Source organism: Salvelinus fontinalis, chromosome 24 (genome assembly GCF_029448725.1).
Source record: "Salvelinus fontinalis isolate EN_2023a chromosome 24, ASM2944872v1, whole genome shotgun sequence".
NCBI classification, from domain to species: Eukaryota; Metazoa; Chordata; class Actinopteri; order Salmoniformes; family Salmonidae; genus Salvelinus; species Salvelinus fontinalis.
Window position 1 is genome coordinate 5,039,888 of NC_074688.1, and position 25,939 is coordinate 5,065,826.

General features: G+C 42.9%; 1 protein-coding gene across 1 annotated transcript in view; it reads left to right on the forward strand.

The window, feature by feature from the left end:
• The window catches only part of LOC129821801 (glutamate receptor ionotropic, kainate 4-like), a 451,716-nt gene that overhangs the window by 356,265 nt on the left and 69,512 nt on the right, over positions 1-25,939 (forward strand). Inside the window, 1 exon segment of the mRNA XM_055879464.1 lies at positions 24,160-24,321. Coding sequence (XP_055735439.1) covers positions 24,160-24,321 — 162 coding nt within the window.

A 25,939-nucleotide genomic window follows, 5' to 3' on the forward strand; every position in this document is an offset into this window, starting at 1 on the left:
GGTTTTTCTTTATTTTTACTTTTTTCTACATTGTAGAATAGTAGTGAAGGCATCAAAACTATGAAATAACACATATGGAATCATGTATTAAGCAAAAAAGTGTTTTATTTTATTTTATGTGTGAGATTCCTCAAAGTAGCCACCCTTTGCCTTGATGACAGCTTTGCACACTCTTGGCCTTCTCTCAAGCAGCTTCAAGAGGGATGCTTTTCCAACCGTCTTGAAGGAGTTCCCACATATGCTGAGCACTTGTTGGCTGCTTTTCCTTCACTCTGCGGTCCAACTCATCCCAAAACATCTCAATTGGGTTGAGGTTGTGTGATTGTGGAGGCCAGGTCATCTGATGCAGCATTCCATCACTCTCCATCTTGGTCAAATAGCTTTTACACAGCCTGGAGGTGTGTTGGGTCATTGTCCTGTTGAAAAACAAATGATAGTCTCACTAAGCGCAAACCAGATGGGTTGGCGTATCACTGCAAAATGCTCTGGTAGCCATGCTGGGTAAGTGTGCCTTGAATTCTAAATATCACAGACAGTGACTCATCAGACCTGTGGACATACATATTTCCATACATATTTTTGTTACTTGAACTCTGTGAAGCATTTATTTGGGTGCAGTTAACTCTAATGAATGTATCCTCTGCATTAGAGATAACTCTGGGTCTTCCTTTCCTGTGGCTGTCCTCATGAGAGCCAGTTTCATCATAGTGCTTGATGGTTTTTGTGATTGCACTTGAAGAAACTTTCAAGGTTCTTGAAATTTTACAGGATTGACTTACCTTCATGTCTTAAAGTAATGATGGACTGTAATTTCTCTTTGCTTATTTGAACTTTTCTTGCCATAATATGGACTTTGTCTTTTACCAAATAGGGCTATCTTCTGTATACCACCCCTAACTTGTCACAACACAACTGATTGGCTCAAACACATAAATGTACTTTTAACAAGGCACACCTGTTAATTGAAATGCATTACAGGTGTCTGCCTCATGAAGCTGGTTGAGAGAATGCCAAGAGTGTGCAAAGCTGTCATCAAGGCAAAGGGTGGCTACTTTGTAGAATCTCAAATATATTTTGATTTGTTGAACACTTTTCTGGTTACTACATGATTCCATATGTTATTTCATAGTTTTGATGTCTTAACTATTATTCTACAATGTAGAAAATAGTAAAAATAAAGAAAAACCCTGGAATGAGCACGTGTGCCCAAACTTTTGACTGGCACTGCATAAGGCCTGCAAATACCCTTAAAGCAGGCATGGGAAACTCCAGTCCTCTGGGGTGTCACACTTTTGCTCCAGCTGACTCCAAAAATCAACTAATCATGATGATCAGTTTAAATTGCAATTAGTTTAATCAGCTCCGTCCCCTGAGAGTGCACACGCATGTGCCTGCGTGCGTGTTTGTTCACTTATCCAAATGATGTGTGTCTGTGCGTGTGCGTGGGTGGGTAAGTGCATGCATGTGTGTGTATTTACTTATTCAAATGAGCTGATTGTCACATTCAGTATTGAACACTTTTGAAAAACTGGAAAACTTTTTACTTCTTTCTTGTCTTTTACTCTGTAAATCAAACTCTCTCTAAATCAGCGTCGGGCATTGTTGCGTGACCCTTCTTCCCATATTTCATGCTCTTTGAAATGGAGTCTCTCGAAAACAATTGTCTTTCTTATGCCAAGTGCTAGCTACGCTTTTGTGTTCTAGCTCCTTCAGCATTTACTTCAAATCAAATTGTCTTGGTCACATACACATGGTTAGCAGATGTTATTGCGAGTGTAGCGAAATGCTTGTGCTTCCAGTTCCGACAGTGCAGCAATAACTAACAAGTAATCTAACAATTCCACAACAACTACCTAATACACACACATCTAAAGGGATGGAATAAGAATATATCCATATAAATATATGGATGAGCAATGACAGAGCAGCATAGGCAAGATGCAATAGATAGTATAAAATCCAGTATATACATACATATGAGTAATGCAAGATATGTAAACATTATTAAAGTGGCATTATTTAAGTGGCAAGTGATCCATTTATTAAATTATTTCAATTCTGTATGTAGGCAGCAGCCTCTCTGTGTTAGTGATGTCTGATGGCCTTGAGATAGAAGCAAATTTTTCAGTCTCTCTTTCCCAGCTTTGATGCACCTGTACTGACCTCACTTTCTGGATGGTAGCGGGGTGAATAGACAGTGGCTCGGGTGGTTGTTGTAATTGATTATCTGTTTGGCCGTAGGTGTCCTGGAGGGCAGGTAGTTTGCCCTCGATGATGCGTTGTGCAGACCGCAGTACCCTCTGGAGAGCCTTGCCATTGTGGGCGGTGCAGTTTCCATACCAGGCGGTGTGGCCGACAGTATGCTCTCAATTGTGCATCTGTACAAGTTTGTGAGGGTTTCAGATGACAAGCCACATTCCTACAGCCTCCTGAGGTTGAAGAAGCGCTGTTGTGCCTTCTTTACCACACTGTCTGTGTGGGTGGACCATTTCAGTTTGTCAGTGATGTGTACGCCGAAGAACTTAAAAACGTTCCACCTTCTCCACTGCTGTCCCGTCGATGTGGGTGCGGGGATGTTCCCGCTGCTGTTTCCTGAAGTCCACGATCATCTCCTTTGTTTTGTTGATGTTGAGTGAGAGGTTGTTTACCTGACACCACACTCCGAGTGCCCTCACCTCCTCCCTGTAGGATGTCTCGTCGTTGTTGGTAATCAAGCCTACTACTGTTGTGTCGTCGGCAACTTGATGATTGAGTTGTAGGCGTGCATGGCCACGCAGACATGGGTGAACAGGGAGTAAAGGAGGGGGCTGAGCACTCACCCTTGTGGGACCCAATTGCACAGGGCAGGGTTGAGACCCAGGGCATCAAGCTTAGTGATGAGCTTGGAGGATAATATGGTGTTGAATGCTAAGCTATAGTCAATGAACAGGATTCTTACATAGGTATTCCTCTTGTCCCGATGGGATAGGGCAGTGTGCAGTGTGATGGCGATTGCATCGTCTGTGGACCTATTGAGGCACTTAGCAAATTGAAGTGGGTCTAGGGTGACAGGTAAGGTGGAGGTGATATGATCCTTGACTAGACTCTCAAAGCACTTCATGATGACAGTAGTGAGTGCTACAGGGAGATAGTAATTTAATTCAGTTACCTTTGCCTTTTTGGGGACAGGAACAATGGTGGACATTTTGAAGTATGTGGGGACAGCAGACTGGGATAGGGAGAGATTGAATATGTCTGTAAACACACCAGCCAGCTGGTCTGCGTGTGCTCTGAGGACGTGGCTAGGGATGCCATCTGGGCCGGCAGCCTTGCGAGGGTTAACATGTTTAAATGTCTTACGTTTTACGAGAAGGAGAGCCCACACTCCTTGGTAGCGGACCGTGTCGGTGGCACTGTATTATCCTCAAAGCGGGCAAAGAAAGTGTTTAGTTTGTCTGGAAGCAAGACGTAGCTGGTTTTCCTTTTGTAGTCCGTGATTGTCTGTAGACCCTGCCACATACGTCCCGTGTCTGAGCCGTTGAATTGCGACTCCACTTTGTCTCTATACTGACATTTTTCTTGTTTGATTGCCCTGCGGAGGGAATAACTACACTGTTTGTATTCGTCAAATTCCCAGTCACATTTCCATGGTTAAATGCGGTGGTTCGCTCTTTCATTTTTGCACGAATGCTGCCATCTATCCACAGTTTCTGGTTAGGGTAGGTTTTAATAGTCACTGTAGGTACAACATCTCCTATGCACTTCCTTATAAACTCACTCACTGGCAATGTGAAATATACCTTCCGGTAACCCGCCTCACTCAATGTGACACGGATCCGCTATTTTTTTAGACCCTATAGCCAAAACTTTCATCAGAAGGTAGCCAGCTAATTAGCTAAGTTACTAGCTATTTAGTCATTGTTAGCCACTACTAGTGGCCTTTACCCTCTGCTCAGGCACCAGCCGTTTTTTTTAGCCTGGATAATACCTGCCAGCCTCGGACTGTTTTTCTCCACTACAATGCCAGATTCCTGCCGTAAACCCTGGACCATTGATCATCACAGCTAGCTAGCTACCACTGAGTGACCCAGCCCCGAAGCTAGCCCTGAGCCAGGCGCATCTCCCGGCTAGCAAACAAAATTACCACAACTACAATACCTCTTTCGCCATCTGGCCCGGTCCCTTTGTTGACACGGCGCACCGCCGTACCACCACAACTGGTCCGCAGACGTAATACCATCAGCTGTGCCTTCAACCGGCCTTTGCCGGACGACGGAGCAGACGCTTCTACTTACCCCGGACTGCTAACCTTAAACGGCGTGTCTCCCGCGTGCTAGCGTAGTAACGAATACCTAGCGGCTTCCTTCTTTCATCTATTGCTGTACACTGGACCCTATGATCACTTGGCTACATAGCTGATGCCTACTGGACTGTTCATTTATCACGATACTCCACTTTGTTTACTTTTGTTTATCTGTCGGCCCTAGCCCCGAACTCAGGCCCTGTGTGTAGTTAACCGACCCTCTCTGCCCATTCATCGCCATTTTACCTGTTGTTGTTGACTTAGCTGTTGTTGTCTTACCCGTTGTTGACTTAGCTAGCTCTCCCTAGAGCACAGGAAACACGGGAACACACTGGTAGGACTTGACGGGACAAGACGAACTGGCAACAGACAAAGAGAAAATGCAGGCATAAATACACAGGGGAGAATGAGGGGAGATGGGAGACACTTGGTGGGGGATGGAGACAAGCACTAAGACAGGTGAAACAGATCAGGGTGTGACATTTCATCTGAAACTGTTGAATAGCTGGCATCAGCAGCAGACATTTCCTTGGCCTGGGTGAAATAACCTTCTCTCCTCAATATTCATCAGCCTGTCTTGTTCAGACTGTAGGTGATAAAGTTCTGCGGGGCTCGGTCCAGAGTATCAGGGGAGTCAATTGGCCTCCAGAGATCGATAGCATGCGCTCAGGGCTCACCGAAATGAGAGTTTAGCTCCCCTCTCATTTCCATCGGCTGTGTGAGATAAACCCTGCTGTCTTGTCTCGTCTGAGTCCAACTCACAGGCTATGAGGCTCATCTCTGACATACCACGAGATGAGATGAACCCAGGCAAACTTTGGCGTGAACCCACTGCCGCAAACGTGCAAGATTTGTCATCCATTTATCAGTGTTATCTGTCTCGCTGCAAATTTCCTCTGTGTTCAGGATTCCTTACCTCAGAGCCCTTCATACAATGAGCAGCATTAATTTGTAATTGAAGTGGAATAGTTCCTTTTTAATAGTATTTCTCATGTGTGACATCATTGGGGTTTCTGTTTCTATTTCCTTGTTCTACCGTGATTAGAGAGAGAATGGAGATAGTGTAAAAATTGCAATTCACATTCTCAGCATATACTGTACTCTGCGAAATTCGTGGCCTTGTCCACTACTAGATTATTCAGGAGATCATGTCTCTTCCACCTTATAAATGGGCTATTATTGTTGCAGGCTCAGCCATAATTCTCTGAATAATGGATCCGAAAGAGGTCATTTATTTTTAACACTCAACAGAAAAGCCAACTCGTTTTTGATATATGCCCCTATTAAACAATTTCAAATAAAGGTAATGCATCAACGTCCACCGTGCTGCGCTGAGATGTACAGTAATAGAAGCATTGCATGCATTATTGCCGTCATCTCCTATGAAACCCATAGGAAAATGATACGGTATTACTCTCATAGGTTACGTCCCAAATGACACCCTATTCCCTTAATAGTACACAACTTTTGACCAGGGGCACATACGGAATAGGGTGTCATTTGGGACTCATACATACATACCAATATTTACTGTTGTCTAACTAATATTAATTCATCAAACGTCAGTATTACCTCTATATATAATGAGTGTGAGAGCTGTGCTGACATTTAGTGATGCTCCTTGCTCCCCAGTCTCTGTAATTAAGAGGCAGCAGGACGCTTTGACTGAATTTACATGGCAATTGATATGAGCATGAAATGACTTATTGCCCAAAACAGTGCGTGAACATTCCAGCTATTAGTGTAATCACTGTGCCACTAGAATTGGATGTCATTATTGCACACAGACAGAGCTGCCTGGCCTGAGAAGGCATTACTGTCTTCTTCCACCGTACAAAAGGGATGTAATTAATTGATATTGTAAAATAAATATGCCAATTTAAAGATATGATACTCAATCAGGAGGTACTGGAGCCCTTGGTACTGCATTCCAGTTGTGTCTTTGGATTGATAAGGCATAGGATGGGGTTCTCTTTCCCCGTTTTGCTCATCAGACATTCTTTTCATCCAAAGACCTGGAGGATGTTCCATGAGGGACCATCATGGCCTCCCGGGTGGCGCAGTGGTCTAGGGCACTGCATCGCAGTGCTAGCTGCGCCACCAGAGTCTCTGGGTTCGCGCCCAGGCTGGGCTGGGTTCGCGCCCAGGCTCTGTCGCAGCCGGCCGCAACCGGGAGGTCCGTGGGGCGACGCACAATTGGCATAGCGTCGTCCGGGTTAGGGAGGGTTTGGCCGGTAGGGTTTGGCCGGTACTCCTTGTCTCAGTATGTAAAAATGTAATAAAAATGTATGCACTCTACTGTAAGTCGCTCTGGATAGGAGCATCTGCTAAATGACAAAAAAAAACAAAAAAAATTAAAAAAATCACCATCCTCAAACTCCTGATCTGTTGACCATAAACTTTGTCCAGTAGATTCGATTACCAGCAACGTTTGCAGTTTTAAGTGGTTGAAGCCACTTGTTTTTCTTCTCATGCCTTTCTGTTGTACAGTATGCAATTTTCACAAATGTGACTTACTTAGTCACAGAGCTAAAAAATTATATATCATACACTGCATTTGAGGAACAATGAGAAAGACTGTAGGTGATTCTACACCTGCATTGCTTGCTGTTTGGGGTTTTAGGCTGGGTTTCTGTGCAGCACTTTGTGGCATCAGCTCATGTAAGAAGGGCTATATAAATACATTTGATTTGATTTGATTTGAAAGTAATTCTGCTTTGAAAATTGATAAACTTGTAATCTCACTTTTGAGAAAATGGCCTTTGAATATTTTGGTACCTACTGGAGAGCTCTTCTTTGTCTACACCCATTCAGCATTGTTCCCACCCCCTTTAGCGTTCTGTCCTAACAACAGCAGTCAAGCACCCAAGCTAACTGGCTAACGTTGGCTAGTTTGCTAGCTACTTCCAGACACAAATGAGAGAACACCTCACTCTGACCATTTTATTCACCCTAGCAGAGCTGGTTAGACTGTTTTTATGTTATCCAGAGCCTTGGTGACGGCAACTGTGCTGCTGGCAACAATTTACGCTTTTTTTGCCAACGTTTACTGGCACCGGCCATATTCAACGGCTGTTGAGTGTTCGTAAATTCGTCAGTTATTCTGCTCTCTGGCACACTCAAACGAGTGTGCTCTGAAATCAGAGTATTTACCAGCTACATCTATCAACAGTTGTCGCAGTGAAATTCTATTGAAATGGTTACTTGCATAGTGGAGTGTTTTGTTAAGACATATAGCTAGCTAGATAGGTAACCAATGAACCATAGTCCAACTCATGGTGTTACTACCCTGCATGAATCTGCAGATAGCTAACCAACCAGGCTCTATGTTAGCTAGCTAACATTAGGCTATAACCAACAAAGCAAATGACTCTGAGATACGAATAATAACATCATACACGTAACGTAAGCTAGTGAGCCAGCCAGCTAAAGTTAGCTGGCTAGCTAACAGTACACTTTAACTTGAAATGAAAACGACTTTCTGTCTGAAAAATGTAGCTAGGTAGACTGTCTATACGGATACATCATGGATGGACGCTTCTCCCTGTCACTGATGCCATGGTTGCCCTTAGTTTGAAGATGTAATCTGGAGACAGGTGTTTTCTCTATCTCCTTAGCTATCATACTCTACTCACTGATTTCAAAACTCAATCCTCCAGAAAGTGTAGAGCAACACTTATGCAGGTCTACGATGCAATATATTTTTTAAAAGCCATGTTAGACAGGATTACCTACACATACTGACCAGCTCAAATAGACCAAAGCGTGCTATATGGCAGACCAATTTGAACTCATCTCTCGGCATGTTCAGCCAACTCATTATCTTAGTCAATCATGGCTAGCGAGAAGGTTGCTGACTTTTTCTGTGGCTAACCAACTAGGCTTATAATTTAACAATTTTATTCGTGTTTACAGATGGCATACAAGTTTATTATTAAGGATCAGGAAAGTTCACATGTTCCAGAAGGTATTTCTGCCAAAAAGCACATTTTGATAAAAAAAAGTTTACGTTCAAATGGCTTTCCTATGTGTAGTGACCAGCCACATACAGTGGTTCCTCCTTTAAAAGTTGCGAGCTTGCACCACGGGACTTAGCGGTACGCAGCGTCACGGCTTCATTGCTCCAGACCACCACAAGGGGAGTTAGAGCACTCATTATGCATTTGGGTCCCAAGGTTTTTATATGACCAATCATGTCGAGTGGTTCCAATGACGAATTTTGACACGAGCCACCCTTGCCTGGTGGCGTTCTTCAACAAATATGGCAGACAAAACATTACGGTGGAACCAAATGGTAAGTTGTTATAACGTCATAACTAGTCAAGCAAACATTTACAATTGAGAGGAATATGTTAGTTAATGTAGAGTTAATTTATGAAAATTGCTATTTAGCAAGTTATCTGACTAGCTAACAATAGCCAGCTAGCTAGTGTTAGGAGAATGAATTTGTAATTCATGTTGTTTAATGTTTTAGGGACTCCTGAGAAAACCAGCAAACTAGGCTGTCGTCTTGTGAAACAGTGGATGTAAAGAATCTAGCTAGCTAAAGCATTTACTGCAAATTGAATGTACAATTGTGTAAGCTTGCCTTGCAATGCAGCTGAAGTAACATAGCTAGCTAACTGTTTACTTTCTTATTGTATAGTGGAGGATAAAAATAACTGTATGCCTATGGATGTGTAGCTAGCTACAGTATGTAGCCGATTTGTGTATGGGCGGTTCAGGTATGAATCTCTGAGACATTCTTTTTCAGTCATATCAAACTCCATTATTTGAATGACGCTGTGTCTGCATGTATGTATTACAATCATACACTTCAACAGTGTTTACCACTCCTGGGACATCAATGATTACACATTGTAACTATGCAATAGACTAGAAGCATGATTGATTTGTAATTCATATATACAGAAAAAAAACGATGCATATCTAACGCCATTCATCTGCATTAATCTGAGGACATAGAATAGTATTTCAATGAGATACTTAATTGCAACCAGTGGAGAATGTGAAACTCTTTATTGAAAGAAGATCATTATCCAGGTGTTATAAATGCATATGCATTATAATTATGATAATTGTAATATTATACATACAACTTCAATCTGTACTTATAAAACGAGGAAGAAAGACGAGGTGGGGAGAGAGGTGTGGAAGACAGAAAGGGAAAGAGGTAAGAACAGCGGCAGACAGAATATGATTCATGAATTACAGAGCTACCCTAATATTCTCTCACTTTATCACAATTGCGGTGTCTCCTAAACAGCCAAGTGCCCACAGTTGGCCCAAAGGTTATCTTAAGAGCGGGTGAGGTGGCGATGACGGGACTGGCTTCCACACTCACATCAAAACATACCTGCAGACGAGAGACAAATGGATAGAGAGAGAGCATGATTAAGCCTTGATTTTTTATTCTAACACGGTCAGTCATCTTAATCAGGAGGTGAAATGCAAAACTGACCTTGGATCATTAACTCTGGGACTACTACATCTCTGTCTGTATTTAAATGCAAAGCATCTCTTTAATAATACTTCCTGTTGAGCCGACCAAGTGACATACCACCTATAATCATGCTGTGCCCTCTGTGTCAGCCAGTTCAAATGCGGGACGGGTTCACCAAAACAGCTGATATAACCTAGATGATTTAGGGAGAAGGGGAAGAGGGATGAAGTAAAGAAGAGAGTGTGTGTGTGGTCTCACCTGGTGTAAACACTAAGTGGCTACAGAGTACTTTATGCTGAAAAACAGACACATGAGGACAAACAATAGAAGATAATGTCAATAGAAGATACTGTATGTGACGCAGACACCTATCGGATTTCACCTGAAACTTTTAAATATAGAGGGCTATGTGTCTCACCACTTGGTTATTGCAAGGCTAACCCCCAGGGAAATCATGACTTGGCAGCAACAAATAGTCCAGTAAAAATGCCTGTGTTTATGTGGTGTAAATCTGAAAATTAGCAGCTGACATCTGAAGGGTTTTTAATTAACACTTGAGACAGGTTCCATGTACAACAAGACAGGCAGAGATGGAGAAAAAGCCTCTGGTTATGGACACTTTTGCCAGCAATAAAGCTTCCACGGCCTGTTCCTCAGACAGTGAACATCTGGCTACATTTTCGACCCCTTGATTAGCTCGCTCTCTGAAAGTAAAGGAAACAGCATATTTCTTAAAGATATGAAAACAATAACTGAGAAATGACCGTTCAATCTAAAGCAGCAGATGTCATTTTCAGGATACGTCAATACAGCCCAGTGCTGCTTACCTGAGATGCCATCTTCATAGGTGTCTGCTTTGACTTCCTTTGTGTCGGAAAAAAGTTGCTTTCAGAACAATTAATTTTGATTGAAAATAAAAAAGGTTTTGCTCTTGACAAAAAGACACAAATGGACCATGTAATAATTTGCCTGTGAATAACCACACCTTCATACAAACGTGCTACTGTAACCAGAATTCTTGACGCACAACCGAAGAGGCTGCCATATCCTGCCCACAAGAGAGCAACTGAGAATGATGAATGACGATGCATGGAAGAGGGAAAGGAATGAGATGGGAACAGCAATTTGTTGCAAGTTGGAGAGGAGGGCTAATAGCTGAACAATAGACTATTCAACCTTTACTAAAGAATAGTCTAATAGCCGAACTAGGTGTGAACCCCCCCCCCCCCCCCCCCCCCCCCCCCCATTCTATCACAGACCAGATTTGCCCTAACGACCAAGGGGTAGCTTGCTACTCAATGTAATAAAGTAATGACTTTTCAAATAAGTTACCTTACACGTTATGTTGGCTGACAATTTGTTAGCTACGCTGTCCTTACGAACCACATAGCATATCATTACAGCAGTATGTACCGGTATGTTAGCTAGCTACCTAATGTTAGTAGTTTAGTATACATGACACTTTCCAGTATATTAACTATAGGCTATCTAACTACCCGACGTTTATTGATTTGATTATTCCAGGCATTCTTAGCTTAGCTAAATGGTATAGTCGTTGTGCTTTCTCAATGGACATTTGGTTGCTTTCGTAAATTCGTTCTGGCTGGATAATAAAACGAGTCAAAATTCACCCAAGGCTGAAAAACACTTAAGAACGTTGGCTAAGCTGAAACACTGGTGCGAGCCCATAGCAAATGAATAAAATCGAACGTTCGCAAAGCCTGTTTTGACTGGAGTAATGCTTAGAATTCAATTTCGCCTAAATGGCACAGAAAATGTATCTCTTTTTTTATTTTACCACTACAATCTGTTCGTCAGACGAAACTGGGAAAAAATGACTTGTGTAGAAAGTTAACATCCGCACCTCAATGGTGGCAACTGTGCTTATGTCTGCGTAATGAAAAAGTAGGGAAAAAATAAAAACATATATTTCTGGTATAGCAATGGATGACAAACAAGCTCGCTGCCCAGACTTACATAATTTCAAAGATGAGATTCTCCTGATTAAAATGGTGCCTGTGTTAAAGTTTTGCTTTCGTCCCTCTCCTCGCCCCTACCTGGGCTCAAACCAGGAACCCTCTGCACACATAGACAACAGCCACCCTCGATGCATCGTTACCCATCGCTCCACAAAAGCCGAGACCCTTGCAGAGCAAGGGGAACCACTACTTCAAGGTCTCAGAGCGAGTGACGTCACCGATTGAAACGCTATTAGCACGCACCCCGCTAACTAGCTAGCCATTTCACACCGGTTACACCCGACTTGAAAAAAATCTAAATATATACATTGCGAGATATTTGGCGGAATAGACAGACATGCCCATATTTCCCCCATAGGAAACAATGGGAAGGCCGCAGAGTTCCAATATTATTTTTGTTGTTTACATTTTAACTATAAAACAACGTGAGCAGGTCTCATTGCCAACAATAGCGAAGCAGGCATTGTGACGATGAACAATAAGCTGGGAATAGAACGTTCGGAAGGCGAGTTGTTGCCACGGTGCTCAATAGAACTAATAGGAGCTGGCAGGGTGAAAAATGCACAAAAACAAGGCCTGTTTTTTCGCGATTACTTCAAAACGACGGCAAGCAGTTGGGAAATATGGTCATATTATGAAACTGGGCTCCACGGTTGTTAAAAATTTCACGTGTCCAGCCTACTGTCTACACGGATTTCAGAGCACTCTCATCTGAATGTACCAGAGCACAGAATAATTACTTTACGAGCGCTCAACACCCTTCAATATGGCCAGTGTCAGTAAACGTCGGAAAAAAGCGTCATTAAATTGTTTCCAGCAGCACATTTACAGTCACCAACGTTCTGATTAACACGAAAACTGACTTACCAGCTTTGCTAGGGCGAGTAAAATGGTCAGAGTGGTCTCATTTGTGTCTGGAATTAGCTAGCCAACGTTAGCTTGGGTGCTTGACTGCCGTTGTAAGGCCAGAATGCTCAAATCAAGCCTACTCCCCGGCCGAACGTCCAGTGTGCTGAAAGCAAAAGATGAGGTAATATTGGCGTCAGTCAGTTATCATGTACCATTTAAATAGATGCCTAATTAAATGCATAGAGTAAATTCATATTTAGTCAACTGTCTCTGGTGTTTATTAAAGCAGCCTTGCAACAATTCATGTCTACCTTTGATCATGGTAGGCATTCGCAGCTGTACAGCTTGCTAATGCTAACATGCTTTTCTTTCTAATGTTAGCATGCTAACTGGTTTTCTCTGTCTGTGCTAGCTTGTTACTCTGCATTAGCTTCTAGTCATTGAGCTATTCGGCTTGCTAATGCTAACATGCGTTTCTTTAAATTCTTTATGCTAACGTGCTAGCTAGTTTTATTTTTATTTTGTGCTAGCTTGTTACTCTGCATTTGCTTCTTTACATTGACCTAAATGGCTTCCTAATGCTAACATGCTTTTTTATTCTAGCTTCTTGACATTGCTGCTGTTATACAATTAGCCTTTGAAGATGTGCAGTTTGTAGAACACAATCCTATGTGCATGCTGAAATGTAGTCTAATTCTATCTTTAGGTATGCTTGGACGCTCTTGGAGCTTAAGAGTATGCAAGCTCACTATAATCTTGGCACATCCATCCTATTTGAGAAAACTAGATTGATGGAAAGAGGGACAAGTCTGAGTTTCCATAGGTTTTTGACCTCACATACATACCCAGAAAGTCATCCTTGGCTGTAGAGGATACATTTCAAAATAAGGTTGGATTTTGTGTGTTTGCTTATTAGCAAACATAGCTTAGCAAGTATGTTACACAAGGTGTCCTTACTAATGGAAGATTACCGCACAGGCATTCAAATGGTGTTAGATTATATGAATTTTCTAAATAATGTGTTTGTTAGCAAGTATGCTCAGCATTACAAAACAAATCGTTTTTCATAGATTTGTGGCCCCTGTTGGTTGGGCCCCTAGCAGCTGTGTGAATGTGCGTGCGTGCGTGTGTGTGCGTGTGTGGTCCCTGACAGTGCACAACAGTAAGGTAACAGCCAGGTCTCTGGGGAGCTCATTATTAAGCTCTCAACTTGGATACACCACAACAAACAGAATGTGGGAGAGTTTCTTTTGTGTCCATGTGTGTGTGCATGTGCCTGCCTGTCTGCGACGTGCATGCATGTGTCTGCACGCATGTGTGTGTCTGTTAGTATGCCTGTGTTTTTCAGAATATGCTATTAAGAGGGTCCAGGAGGTGCCAGCAGGTGAACAGCGGGTTGGCCCAGCACCTCGTTTCTGATTGATCTCCAGGTGACAGGCTGTGTCAGGGGGCCCATGGCCAGCCTGCCTGGCCCACCTCTCACACCTCTTGTCTGCTGCTCTTTATGCAAGCAGGGATGTGTGTAGGAATGTGTGTGTGTGAGGGGGTTGGAGCGGGTTGTGGGTCAGGTAAGGAAGGGTGGAAGGGTGAGGGTTTTGTGTGCGTGCATGTACACGTGTGTGTCAGGATTTGGCCAGGATTGTTTTGGTCACTAGATGCCCCCATTGCGCCTTTTTTGAACCTTTTGTTTTTTCCTTGGTCTAATTATTATTTGCACCTGTGCCTTATTTCTTTGTAGGTATTTAAACCCTTAGTGTTCCTCAGTTCTTTGCTCTGTGTTTGTATGTTAGCACCCAGCCCCAGCCATGCTGTGAACATGTATTTCTCCAGTTGGATTTTCCTGAGGTACTCTGGTTTTGTTCTTGTTTGTTTTTGATTATTCTTTTGAGGTTTGTTTTTTCCCTGCTGTTCTTACCACTTTGTGGATTTTCTTTGTATCTTGGTGGATATTCATTTTTTCTCTTGGCGTTACTTTTTGACGTTGTGGATTTATATTTTTTGCCTGAAGATTTTTTCCTTTATTAAACCACCATCTCTAGTACTGCTGTGTCTGCCTCATCTTCTGGGTTCTGCCGGCTATTAGTGACTGTTTCTCACACCGGGTCCTGACAGTGTGTACAGTTCCTTCAGAAAGTATTATTCCACATTTTGTTGTGTTACAGCCTGAATTCAAAATGGTACCCATTTAAAAATATATATTCTTCAAGCTCTGTCAAGTTGGTTGTTGACCATTGCTTGAGAGTCATTTTCAAGTCTTGCCATAGACTTTCAAGCCGATTTAAGTCAAAACTGTAACTAGGCCACTCAGGAACATTCAATGTGGTCTTGTTAAGCTACTCCAGTGCATATTTGGCCGTATGTTTTACATCTACAATGTTCATTCATCCTCAGTTTTCTCCTATCACAGTCATTAAACTCTGTAACTGTTTTAAAGTCACCATTAGCCTCATGGTGAAATCCCTGAGCGGTTTCCTTCCATTCCGCAAACTGAGTTAGGAAGGATTCCTGTATCTTTGTAGTGATTTGGTGTACAGTATGTATGGGGTACAAATATGAGGTAGTCATTCAAAAATCATGTTAAATACTTATTGACTCAAGATATTTTAGCTTTTCATTTTTAAAACATAATTCCACTTTAACATTATGGGCTATTGTGTGGAGGCCAGTTACACAAAATCTCAATTTAATACAGTTTATATTCAGGCTGTAACACAACAGATTGTGGAAATAGTCAATGGGTGTGAATACTTTCTGAATGCACTTCAGTTTTTATTAGGTACATGAAAATGGATCGCTCCTGAGTCACGTTGTCACGCGGGACTAGGTGGGTGCAGGAATCAAACGCAGAGAGAGTTCCACTGAGGTATAGTGCTCTTCAATAAGGCACACACAAAATATAAGCCCAACAAATACAGGGCACGGACATACAACGTGACAACCCAAAAGCCACAGGGTGTCAAGTGTAAGATAGAAAATACACCTCAGCCTACAATGCACACACGTAACAAAATAAAGACAATCCTGCACAAAACAAGGGCGGGTCTACCTACTAAATATAGGGAAGCTCATTAACCGAAAACAACAGAAACACAGGTGAAACTAATAAGACAAAACAAACAGACATACGAAAAAGGGATCGGTGGCGGCTAGTAGGACGGTGACGACGACCGCCGAGCACCGCCCGAACAGGCAGGGGAGCCAACTTCGGCGGAAGTCGTGACACACGTGGCCGTGGCATCCCCAAACCATCACACTATCACCACCATGCTTGACCGTTGGTATAAGGTTCTTACTGGTGATTGCAGTGCTTGGTTATCGGCAGGCGTAATGGGACCCATGTTGTCCAAAAAGTTGTACTTTTGACTCACCTGTCCATAGAACAGTCTTCCAAGAGTCTTGATCCACGTGCTTCCAGGTGCTTTTTGGAAAAACCTGAGTAAACCTTTTGGTCAAGATGGGTCCCATTATGTCTGGCGAAAACCAAACACTGCATTCCACAGTAAGAACCTCATACCAACGGTCAAACATGGTGGTGGTAGTCTAATGGTTTGGGGATGCTGCCTCAGGACCTAAATGACTGGCCTTAATAGAAGGAACCATGAATTCTACTCTGTATCAGAGAATGTCAGGCCATCCATCTGTGAGGTGAAGCTGAAGCGCAGCTGGGTCATGCAGCAAAACGCACAATCAATTCCACATGAAAATGGCTAAAAAGAAACAAATTTTAAGTTTTGGAATGGTCTAGTCGAAGTCCAGACCTAATCCTAATTGAGACGTTGTGGCAGGACTTAAATCGAGCAGATCAAGCTTGAAAACCCACATATGTCGCACAGTTCTGCAAGAGTGGGCCATAATTCCTCCACAGCAATGTGTTAGACTGATCAACAACTACCGGAAGCATTTGGTTGCAGTCATTGCAACACCTACATCCCAATTCTGACCAAAATTAACCGGAGAGATTATTGCTTCCAATGTTTCCTGTTTTCAAGCTCTACAGAGGGTGCTCTAGCAAACAAACAGCAGAGACCTGAGGACAGCATCCAACTTGGAACTGAGTGAGTAGTGTTTGGTCTGATGCTATTTTGAAAGCCAAGAAGAAAACGAAAAATGAAAGAAATGAAAAATAAAGTACATTACAATGATATATTTCATTTTATGGGGACTGAATGCTTAGTTAAGGCTCCCAGGCTTGCAAGGACAGACCAGATACAAATTCAATTAGCACTAAGGTGTGAAGTAAAAGGTGTTGAGGCCTTTGGGCCCAACGAGTGGCAGGAGTCTTTGAAGCCCAACGAGTGGCAGGAGTCTTTGAAGCGTCCTCTGAAGCCCCCTCCTGCTGTTCAAAGACCAGTCACTGGCATTTTCTACAAGAAATCTGCCTCCAGAAAGAAAAGCTTCTCCCAAGTGGGTGTGACACCTACTCCCGTTGCCTGCTGCACTGCTGCTTGGATTCCACCTGGCGATCTGTTCACCGTCTACCCTGGTCTGTCTCCCAATGTCTGGTACAGGTATCTCCACCACACTCACCCCTCTCTCCAGCACACAAGCACTGTTGGGGCGAGAGACTCTGAACTTACAATGGCTAGCCCCAAGTCGTTATATATTTTATTATTTTATTGTGCATTTTGCTATTTGCCTCATGACTCCTGCATACTTTGTTGACAACAAACATTCTTTACCCAACCGCTGGACAGACTATGTTCGTTCCACACTCGGGACTCTAACTCTCTATTGGCCTCCCATCCTATTCTACCCACCTATCGCCGGCCTTGTATTCATGTTACCTGATGAAATTGCTGTACAATATGATCTTGTTGCCATCTGATGCACATTCAGATTTGAATGAATACTGATGAATACTGATGTTAACCTTTCTGGTTATAACCTTCTTCGGCAAGACAGATGTTCCAAAGTTGGGGGAGTGGCAATCTTTACCAAGGATCACCTTCAGTGCTCGATTGTCTCTACCAAGTCTGTCCCCAAACAATTTGATGTGCTGGTTTTAAGCATTAAACTTTCAAATAGCTCTTTGTTGATTGTTGCTGCGTGCTATCGTCCTCCATCAGCACCAGCTGTACCCTACCTGCCCTAAGCTCTCTCCTGGCCCCTTACACTAAGTCTGAATTTGTCCTACTAGGTGACCTAAACTGGGACATGCTTAAACCACATGACCAAGTCCTAAATCAATGGGACTCCCTAAGTCTTTCTCAGATTATTACCAATCCCACAAGGTACGACTCCAAACACCCAGAAAAGGCTACTCTCCTCAATGTTATCCTCACAAATAATCCTGATAGGTATCAGTCTGGTGTTTTCTGTAATGACCTTAGTGATCACTGTTTCACAGCCTGTGTTCGTAATGGCTGCTCAGTGAAACGACCTGTCCTGATTTGTCATAGACGCTTGCTAAAAAACTTTAATGAGCAAGCCTTCCTTTATGAACTGGCCTCTGTAAAAGGGTATAGAATCAGCTTGATCCCCTCTGTCGAAGACTCTTGTACCTTCTGTTTTGATATTTTTGTGTGCTATTGTTAACCAACACGCCCCCATAAAGAAAATGAGAATTAAAAACAGGTTCAGCCCCTGGTTCGACCGTGATCTTGCAGAGTTACTCCACCTCAAGAATTGCATTTGGCGAATGGCTCGGCACACGCATACTCAGACTGACTGGCTCTCGTTAAGGCAATTGAGAAATAAGTGCACTCAGACTATCCGGAAGACCAAAGTTAGTTACTTTAAGGAGCAGTTCTCTCTCTGTGTGTCCAAGAACCCCAAGAAGTTCTGGAAAACGGTTAAAGACCTGGAGAATAAACCCTACTCCTCACAGCTGCTATGTCCCTTAATGTAGGGGTGGCAGGTAACCTAGTGGTTACAGCATTGGGCCAGTAACTGAAATATTGCTAGATTGAATCCCCTAGCTGACAAGGTAAAAATATCTGTCGCTCTGCCCCTGAACAAAGCAGTTAACCCACTGTTCCTAGGCCGTCATTGTAAATATGAATTTGTTCTTCACTGACTTGCCTGGTTAAATAAAATAATGTTGATGATGTGGTTGTTACTGACAAGAAGCACACTTAATTAAGTCAGGATTTCTATTTGACTCAGCCATGCCTCCTTGCCCGTCCAACATTTCCTCATCTCCCACCCCTTCTAATGCGACTATCCCCGAATCTTCTCCCTCTTTTTCCGATGAGTCCGATGAGTCACTGAGTCCGATGTGCTAAAGGAGCTCCTTAAACTTGACCTCAAAAAAACATCTGGGTCAGATGGTTTCGACCCTTTCTTCTTTAAGGTTGCTGCCCATATCATCGTCAAGCCTATCTCCAACTTTTTTAACCTGTCTCTCCTCTCTGGAGCAGTTCCCAATTGCTTGGAAGGCAGCCATGGTTTGTCTTTTATTTAAAGGGGGAGATCAAGCTGATCCTAACTGTTATAGACCTATTTATATTTTGCCCTGTTTATCAAAGTGTTGGAAAAACTTGTCAATAATTAACTGACTGGCTTTCTTGATGTCTATAGTATTCTCTTGGGTATGCAATCTGGTTTCTGCTCAGGTTATGGATGTGTCACTGCAACATTAAAGGTCCTCAATGATGTCACCAATGCCCTTGATTCTAAGCAATATTGTGCTGCTATTTTTATTGACTTGGCCAAAGCTTTTGATACGGATTATTGGTGTCTCTGAGGGGTCTTTGGCCTGGTTTGCTAACTACCTCTTTCAAACAGTGCAGTGTATAAAGTCAGAAAAGCTGCTGTCTCAGCCACTGCCTGTCACAAGGGAGTACCCCAAGGTTCAATCCTAGGCCCCATGCTCATCTCAATTTACATCAACATCATAACTCAGGCAGTAGGAATTTCTCTCATCCATTTATATGCAGATGATACAGTCTTATACTCAGCTGGCCCCTCCCCCGATTTTGTGTTAAATGCTTTGTGTGTTCTACCCTTAACCTTGTTCTGAACACCTCCAAAACAAAATGTGGTTTGGTAAGAGGAATGCCCATCTTCCCACAGGTGTCATTACTACCTCTGAGGGTTTAGAGCTTGAGGTAGTCACCTCATACAAGTACTTGGGAGTATGGCTAGACGATGCACTGTCCTTCTCTCAGCTCATATCATAGCTGCAGGCTAAAGTTAAATCTAGACTTGGTCTCCTCTATCGTAATCGCTCCTCTTTCACCCCAGCTGCCAAACTAACCCTGATTCAGATGACCATCCTACCCATGCTAGATTATGGAGACATCATTTATAGATTTGCAGGTAACGGTGCTCTCGAGCAGCTAGATGTTCTTTACCATTCCGCAATCAGATTTGCCACCAATGCACCGTGTAGGACATATCACTGCACTCTATACTCCTCTGTAAACTGGTCATCTCTGTTTACCCGTAGCAAGACCCACTGGTTTATGCTTATTTATAAAACCTTTTTAGGCCTCACTTCCCCTATCTGAGATATCTACTGCAGCCCTGATCCTCCACATACAACACCTGTTCTACCAGTCACATTCTTTTAAAGGTCCCCAAAGCACACACATTTATGGGTCGCTCCTCTTTTCAGTTTGCTGCAGCTAGCGACTGGAACGAGCTGCAGCAAACACTCAAACTGGACAGTTTTATCTCAATCTCTTCATTCAAAGACTCAATCATGGACACTCTTACTGACAGTTGTGGCTGCTTTGTGTGATGTATTGTTGTCTCTACCTTCTTGCCCTTTGTGCTGTTGTCTGTGCCCAATAATGTTCGTACCATGTTTTGTGCTGCTACCATGTTGTGTTGCTACCATGCTGTGTTGTCATGTGTTGATGCCTTGCTATGTTGTTGTCTTAGGTCTCTCTTTATGTAGTGTTGTGTTGTCTCTCTTGTTGTGAAGTGTGTTTTGTCCTATATTTATATTGTATTTTAAAATATATATATATATATTCCCAGGCCCCAGTGTCCGCAGGAGGCCTTTTGCCTTTTGGTTGGCCGACATTGTAAATAAGAATTTGTTCTTAACTGACTTGCCTAGTTTAATAAAGGTTAAATAAAAAATATAAACAAAAATTGCAGCCAAAGGTGGTACATCCAGTTATTGAGTGTAAGGGGGCAATTACCTTTCCACACAGGGGAATTAGGCGTTTCATAACTTTGTTATTTAAATAAATAAATAAAGTATCAATTTTGCTTGCTAGGTTTCTCCAGACGCCGCCGGTGGATACTTGGTGACCTTGTGTTTCATGTGTTTGACTGTACCCAGGAGGGGCACACTTAATGACCATCTCATTTGCACGGGCTCCTCTTCTAATGATCTGTTAAAGTGCACTTAAAGAGTAATCATGGGGCCAATCCCGTTGGGCTTGTCAGGATACACTGGGGAAAAGTGACGGGAAGACCATGAAACTGTTACCAGCGTGCAAATGGTAGTCAATAAAGGTGTGGTGGGGACTTTAATTCAACTGTTCGAATGTCGTAGCCCTTTACACTTGTAACTGTATACGGGTTGATAATGGCAGATTTGGACACTGATAAGCCCCTAAATTGGAACAACAGTGGCTGTACAGTAACATGCTATACATGACGTCAGAGCTCAGGGTCTCCGCTTCACAGGCTCTGTATGGGTTTCGACTGACAGCCGTTCTGATCTTGAGCACTGCGGTTGACAAGAGTTTGCCCCCATCCTTCCCACTAATTGTCTGAGTGAGAGAACTGTTGTAAATTTAAGAGTACTCGATGTATTCTGAAATATGAGATGTTGAGGATTATAATAAATACCACTTTGATGTCATACAAGCAAGCCAAACACCCATGAGTCCAAATGTGCACTTCACATTTCCACGTCATAAAATTCATGTAATACAGTGTCAATGTGTATGATCACTATGTTTGATGTACAGTTACAAGATGACATGGCGTCATACCCTGGGTTGTCCTGAACAGAATGAGCCTATGTTTGTTGTATTGCGACTAAAATGTGTGTACCACGCATCTGAAGGCACTCATGCATCCTTTCTATACCCATCGAAATGATGATCTGCTTCTCTGAATTGCCGTTTGAAAGCCAAAACACTGTAAGATTGTATTTAATATTTTAGCTAGTCAAGTTGGCAGTAGAACAACATTTCAAATGATGCCCATCTGACTCCGATTGCGATTTATAATGGACCATTTTTAAACAACAACAGTAATTTTGTGATGGCGGGAAGGCAGGCCTGTGTTCCAAATAAAGCTACAAGTGAGCTTGCTCTAGTTCCTCAACGGCACATCTAGGAGAGCTCATAAAAATAAAACATATAGTTGACTTCTTTGAGTCATAAAGGTGCATTGAAATTACTTAAGAACTGGGCACACTTTGGAGAGGTGTGTAGCAACTTAAATACACCAGTTAGACCTCTCACTCAAACCCTTGTAATTGTTTTGTCTTATGTTGGACCTACCCCAAACTTGCCAGGAATATTCTTATCATGTTACTGAATGTATCCAGAGTAGTTTCAGCTGTAATTATCAACAAATGCGCCTAAAAGAACAGTAAATGTAAAACTCACTTAAAAATCAACAGTTTAATGTTGTGTCAGGTGAACTTTTGTCCTCGGCTTTAGTCTAATAATTTTCCCATAATCTCCAAACTGTTCCCTTTTAATTGCTACCATGGTTATGCATATGCTTTCTTCTGTAAAAAAAACATCTCAATTTATCTATATCTATATAGGCCAATTCCCAGAAGTGTAAAGGGTTAAAGTAACGCGAAGGGAATTGAAGTGTGTGTGTGTGTGTGTGTGTGTGTGTGTGTGTGTGTGTGTGTGTGTGTGTGTGTGTGTGTGTGTGTGTGTGTGTGTGTGTGTGTGTGTGTGTGTGTGTGTGTGTGTGTGTGTGTGTGTGTGTAAAATGTATCCACTCGTAGTTTATTTTTCATAATTGCCGTATAAGAAGGGTCAGTGCCCATATATTATGCTATTTTCATAATTAAATATATTGATTATAAATATTGAGGGTAATTAAATGTTTTAAGATGTGTGGTGCAGTTCCAATTGTACTCAGGGCTGTGAACAACACCTCCGTCCATGTTGGAAATGTTCTCATGAATTAATGAATGAATAAATTCATCTTTCGGCATGTTTATTTTAATACTCATTCATAAAGAATTAAGCACGGCGATTACACTGTTTCAGACTCAACTCAGCTTTCCTTGTATCAAGTGCTGTGTGTTCCACTCCTCAATATCTATTTATCTCAAGTCCTCGGTCCTCTCCTGAATGCACTTGGCAGAAAGTTCAAAAACAATCTGCCAAGAGTTTCCCTCGAAAACATCAAAACATCGGAAGCTAGTGCGTCAGCTTCGATTGGGGTGTAGCGACTCGCCTTCAACTTTTCAGATTGCCTTTCATCACCTGGCATGGACAGAAATGTACTGATTTCCATCAGATACAGAGACAACATGGCTAAGAGAGAGTAAATCAAAAAGAGCTGTGTCACCACTTAACAGCATTGTGTTGTTGGTCTAGATTGGGAAGACATAAGGCTGCCAGTTTGCATTGCGGTCTGTAGCTAGTGATGCTAAGGGAATTCACCAGGGACTTTCGCCTTTTCTGTTCTCCCTCAGGGGCTCTGATGAAAAATATTTTGTTCCTCCGTGGCCTGCTCACCTTCTCCTACTCTGCTAGTGTTTGTTGTAAGAGCACCAGCATCTAGTTGGGCTTTGATCTAGTGCTGCAGAGGAACCCGCTAACACGCTACCTTATCTAATCCTGGGGATTTTAAAGGCTACTGCCGGTGTCTTGTGAGGTTCCTGTTCTCAGAATGATTCTCTTCCTACTCAACTCACCAGCCCCATCACCTCTTATTGAGGATTGGACACATGCACACACACACACACAGACTCAGCACAGACACACCACCTCCTCTCTCTTCCACAGTAGAGTAGTCTGTCTCTGACTAAACTGTCTGAAGCCTGGGCACCTTTCATCCTCCTCCTCTTCTCTCCTTTTCCACCTCCTCCCCTTCATAGCTGTCCCTGGGCTCAGCGAGGTGACAGGCCGGTGTCACTGTTATGGACTGTAGCGCTGGCACTGACACCTGAGGGTGACTGGGCTGATACCTCTATTAACCTTCTGGTGACGTCCTCCCCACCGCTCGGGAGCCACCAGACTGAACTTAGGGATATCAAAGTAGAAGGTGTTTTTCATCCAAGCACATTTCCATGGGCTCGTTCCAGGCTGTACACACACGCCCGCGCGTGTATGAATATGCGCTAAACTACTAAAGGAACACATGCACACAATAATGCACACACACACCATACAAACACCACACACACACCACATACATACACACACCACACACACACACTGAATGAATTACGTGGGTTGTGTACACGTTAGGAATCTTAATCATCTGGATTAATGAACTTAATATAACAAAACTTCAAGTAATTCAATGAAATTGGAGCTAAACGTATTAGATTAGCATGTGCCCTTTTCCCTGACATTGATTAAATATTCCGTTCATTCACATATCTCCTCCATATCGAGGCAACTAAACATGATTTATGTCGGACATGTCAAAGCCCGTGTCATACACTGTACATACCTAATACCATTATACCTTTGACCCTCTGACTCCTCCCTCTGCAGGAATTCTCTCTGCTGCGATTGGATGACGTGCCCAGTGAGCGGGTGAACATTCTGGGCTTTTCCGTCTTCAACCGAACACATCCCTTCTTCCAGGATTTCCTCCTCAGCCTCAACCGTTCCTGGCAGGAAAACTGTGACCACGCCCCCTTCGCCGGCACACCGGTGAGACCAGGGTTCAGGTTTATGTAGACCGGTGAGACCAGGGTTCAGGTTTATGTAGACCGGTGAGACCAGGGTTCAGGTTTATGTAGACCGGTGAGACCAGGGTTCAGGTTTATTTAGACCAGTGAGACCAGGGTTCAGGTTTATGTAGACCGGTGAGACCAGGGTTCAGGTTTATGTAGACCGGTGAGACCAGGGTTCAGGTTTATGTAGACCGGTGAGACCAGGGTTCAGGTTTATGTAGACCGGTGAGACCAGGGTTCAGGTTTATGTAGACCGGTGAGACCAGGGTTCAGGTTTATGTAGACCGGTGAGACCAGGGTTCAGGTTTATGTAGACCGGTGAGACCAGGGTTCAGGTTTATGTAGACCGGTGAGACCAGGGTTCAGGTTTATGTAGACCGGTGAGACCAGGGTTCAGGTTTATGTAGACCGGTGAGACCAGGGTTCAGGTTGATGTAGACCGGTGAGACCAGGGTTCAGGTTTATGTAGACCGGCGAGACCAGGGTTCAGGTTTATGTAGACCGGCGAGACCAGAGTTCAGGTTTATGTAGACCGGTGAGACCAGGGTTCAGGTTTATTTAGACCGGTGAGACCAGGGTTCAGGTTTATGTAGACCGGTGAGACCAGGGTTCAGGTTGATGTAGACCGGTGAGACCAGGGTTCAGGTTTATGTAGACCGGTGAGACCAGGGTTCAGGTTTATGTAGACCGGTGAGACCAGGGTTTAGGTTGATGTAGACCGGTGAGACCAGGGTTCAGGTTTATGTAGACCGGTGAGACCAGGGTTCAGGTTTATGTAGACCGGTGAGACCAGGGTTCAGGTTTATGTAGACCGGTGAGACCAGGGTTCAGGTTTATGTAGGACAGAGAGGATTGCTCAGCAGCTAGACAATCATATCTGATCTCCATAAGACAATTACATCTGAAGGTTCTGTAATGTTGCAGGTAGAAATGTAACAAATAGACCTGATGATTCCCAATCCTACTCTAGCATGTACTACTGGAAATTCAGCTCTGTTAGTTACATTTCCATCTGCAACCAAACAGTGTTCAGATATATGCAGAAAATATATTATTCTCTAGCACAGTGTTATTTAATCCTGTTTGAACCCTTTATTTGCTAAATATCTACCTGCAACCTTCTGAGAGGTTCATCCTCCTGAATACACTCCAGCTCTTTTCCCATATTATAAGGTATCCCCACACGTGTGTCTGCGAGATTCGGCTTCATTACAAGCCATTAGATCTTTAAGAATGTTAAGGCTCGAAGTCTTTCTATGCCTTGAATGCAGTTGTCTGTGTAGTCGTTAATTAGCCATTCTTAAAGATCTAATTAGTTAATTGCCACATGCTTATTAAATGAATACGTGACTGGTAGTGTAGTACATAACATTAACATAACATTCTTCCATGCCGCATTTGAAAAATGTTAACCCAATTCACCATACTTGTGTAAACGAGAAGTTTTCTGACATCAGAGAGCGACGAGGAATTCATTAATTGGGTTTATTGAATTTTTGTTTCTTAATCAAGCCCTCAAGAAAGAATTTGAAAAATCAATGGCAGCTGTTTTTCTCTCGTTGTCCCCCCCCCCCCCCCCTCATAATTAGGAGTTA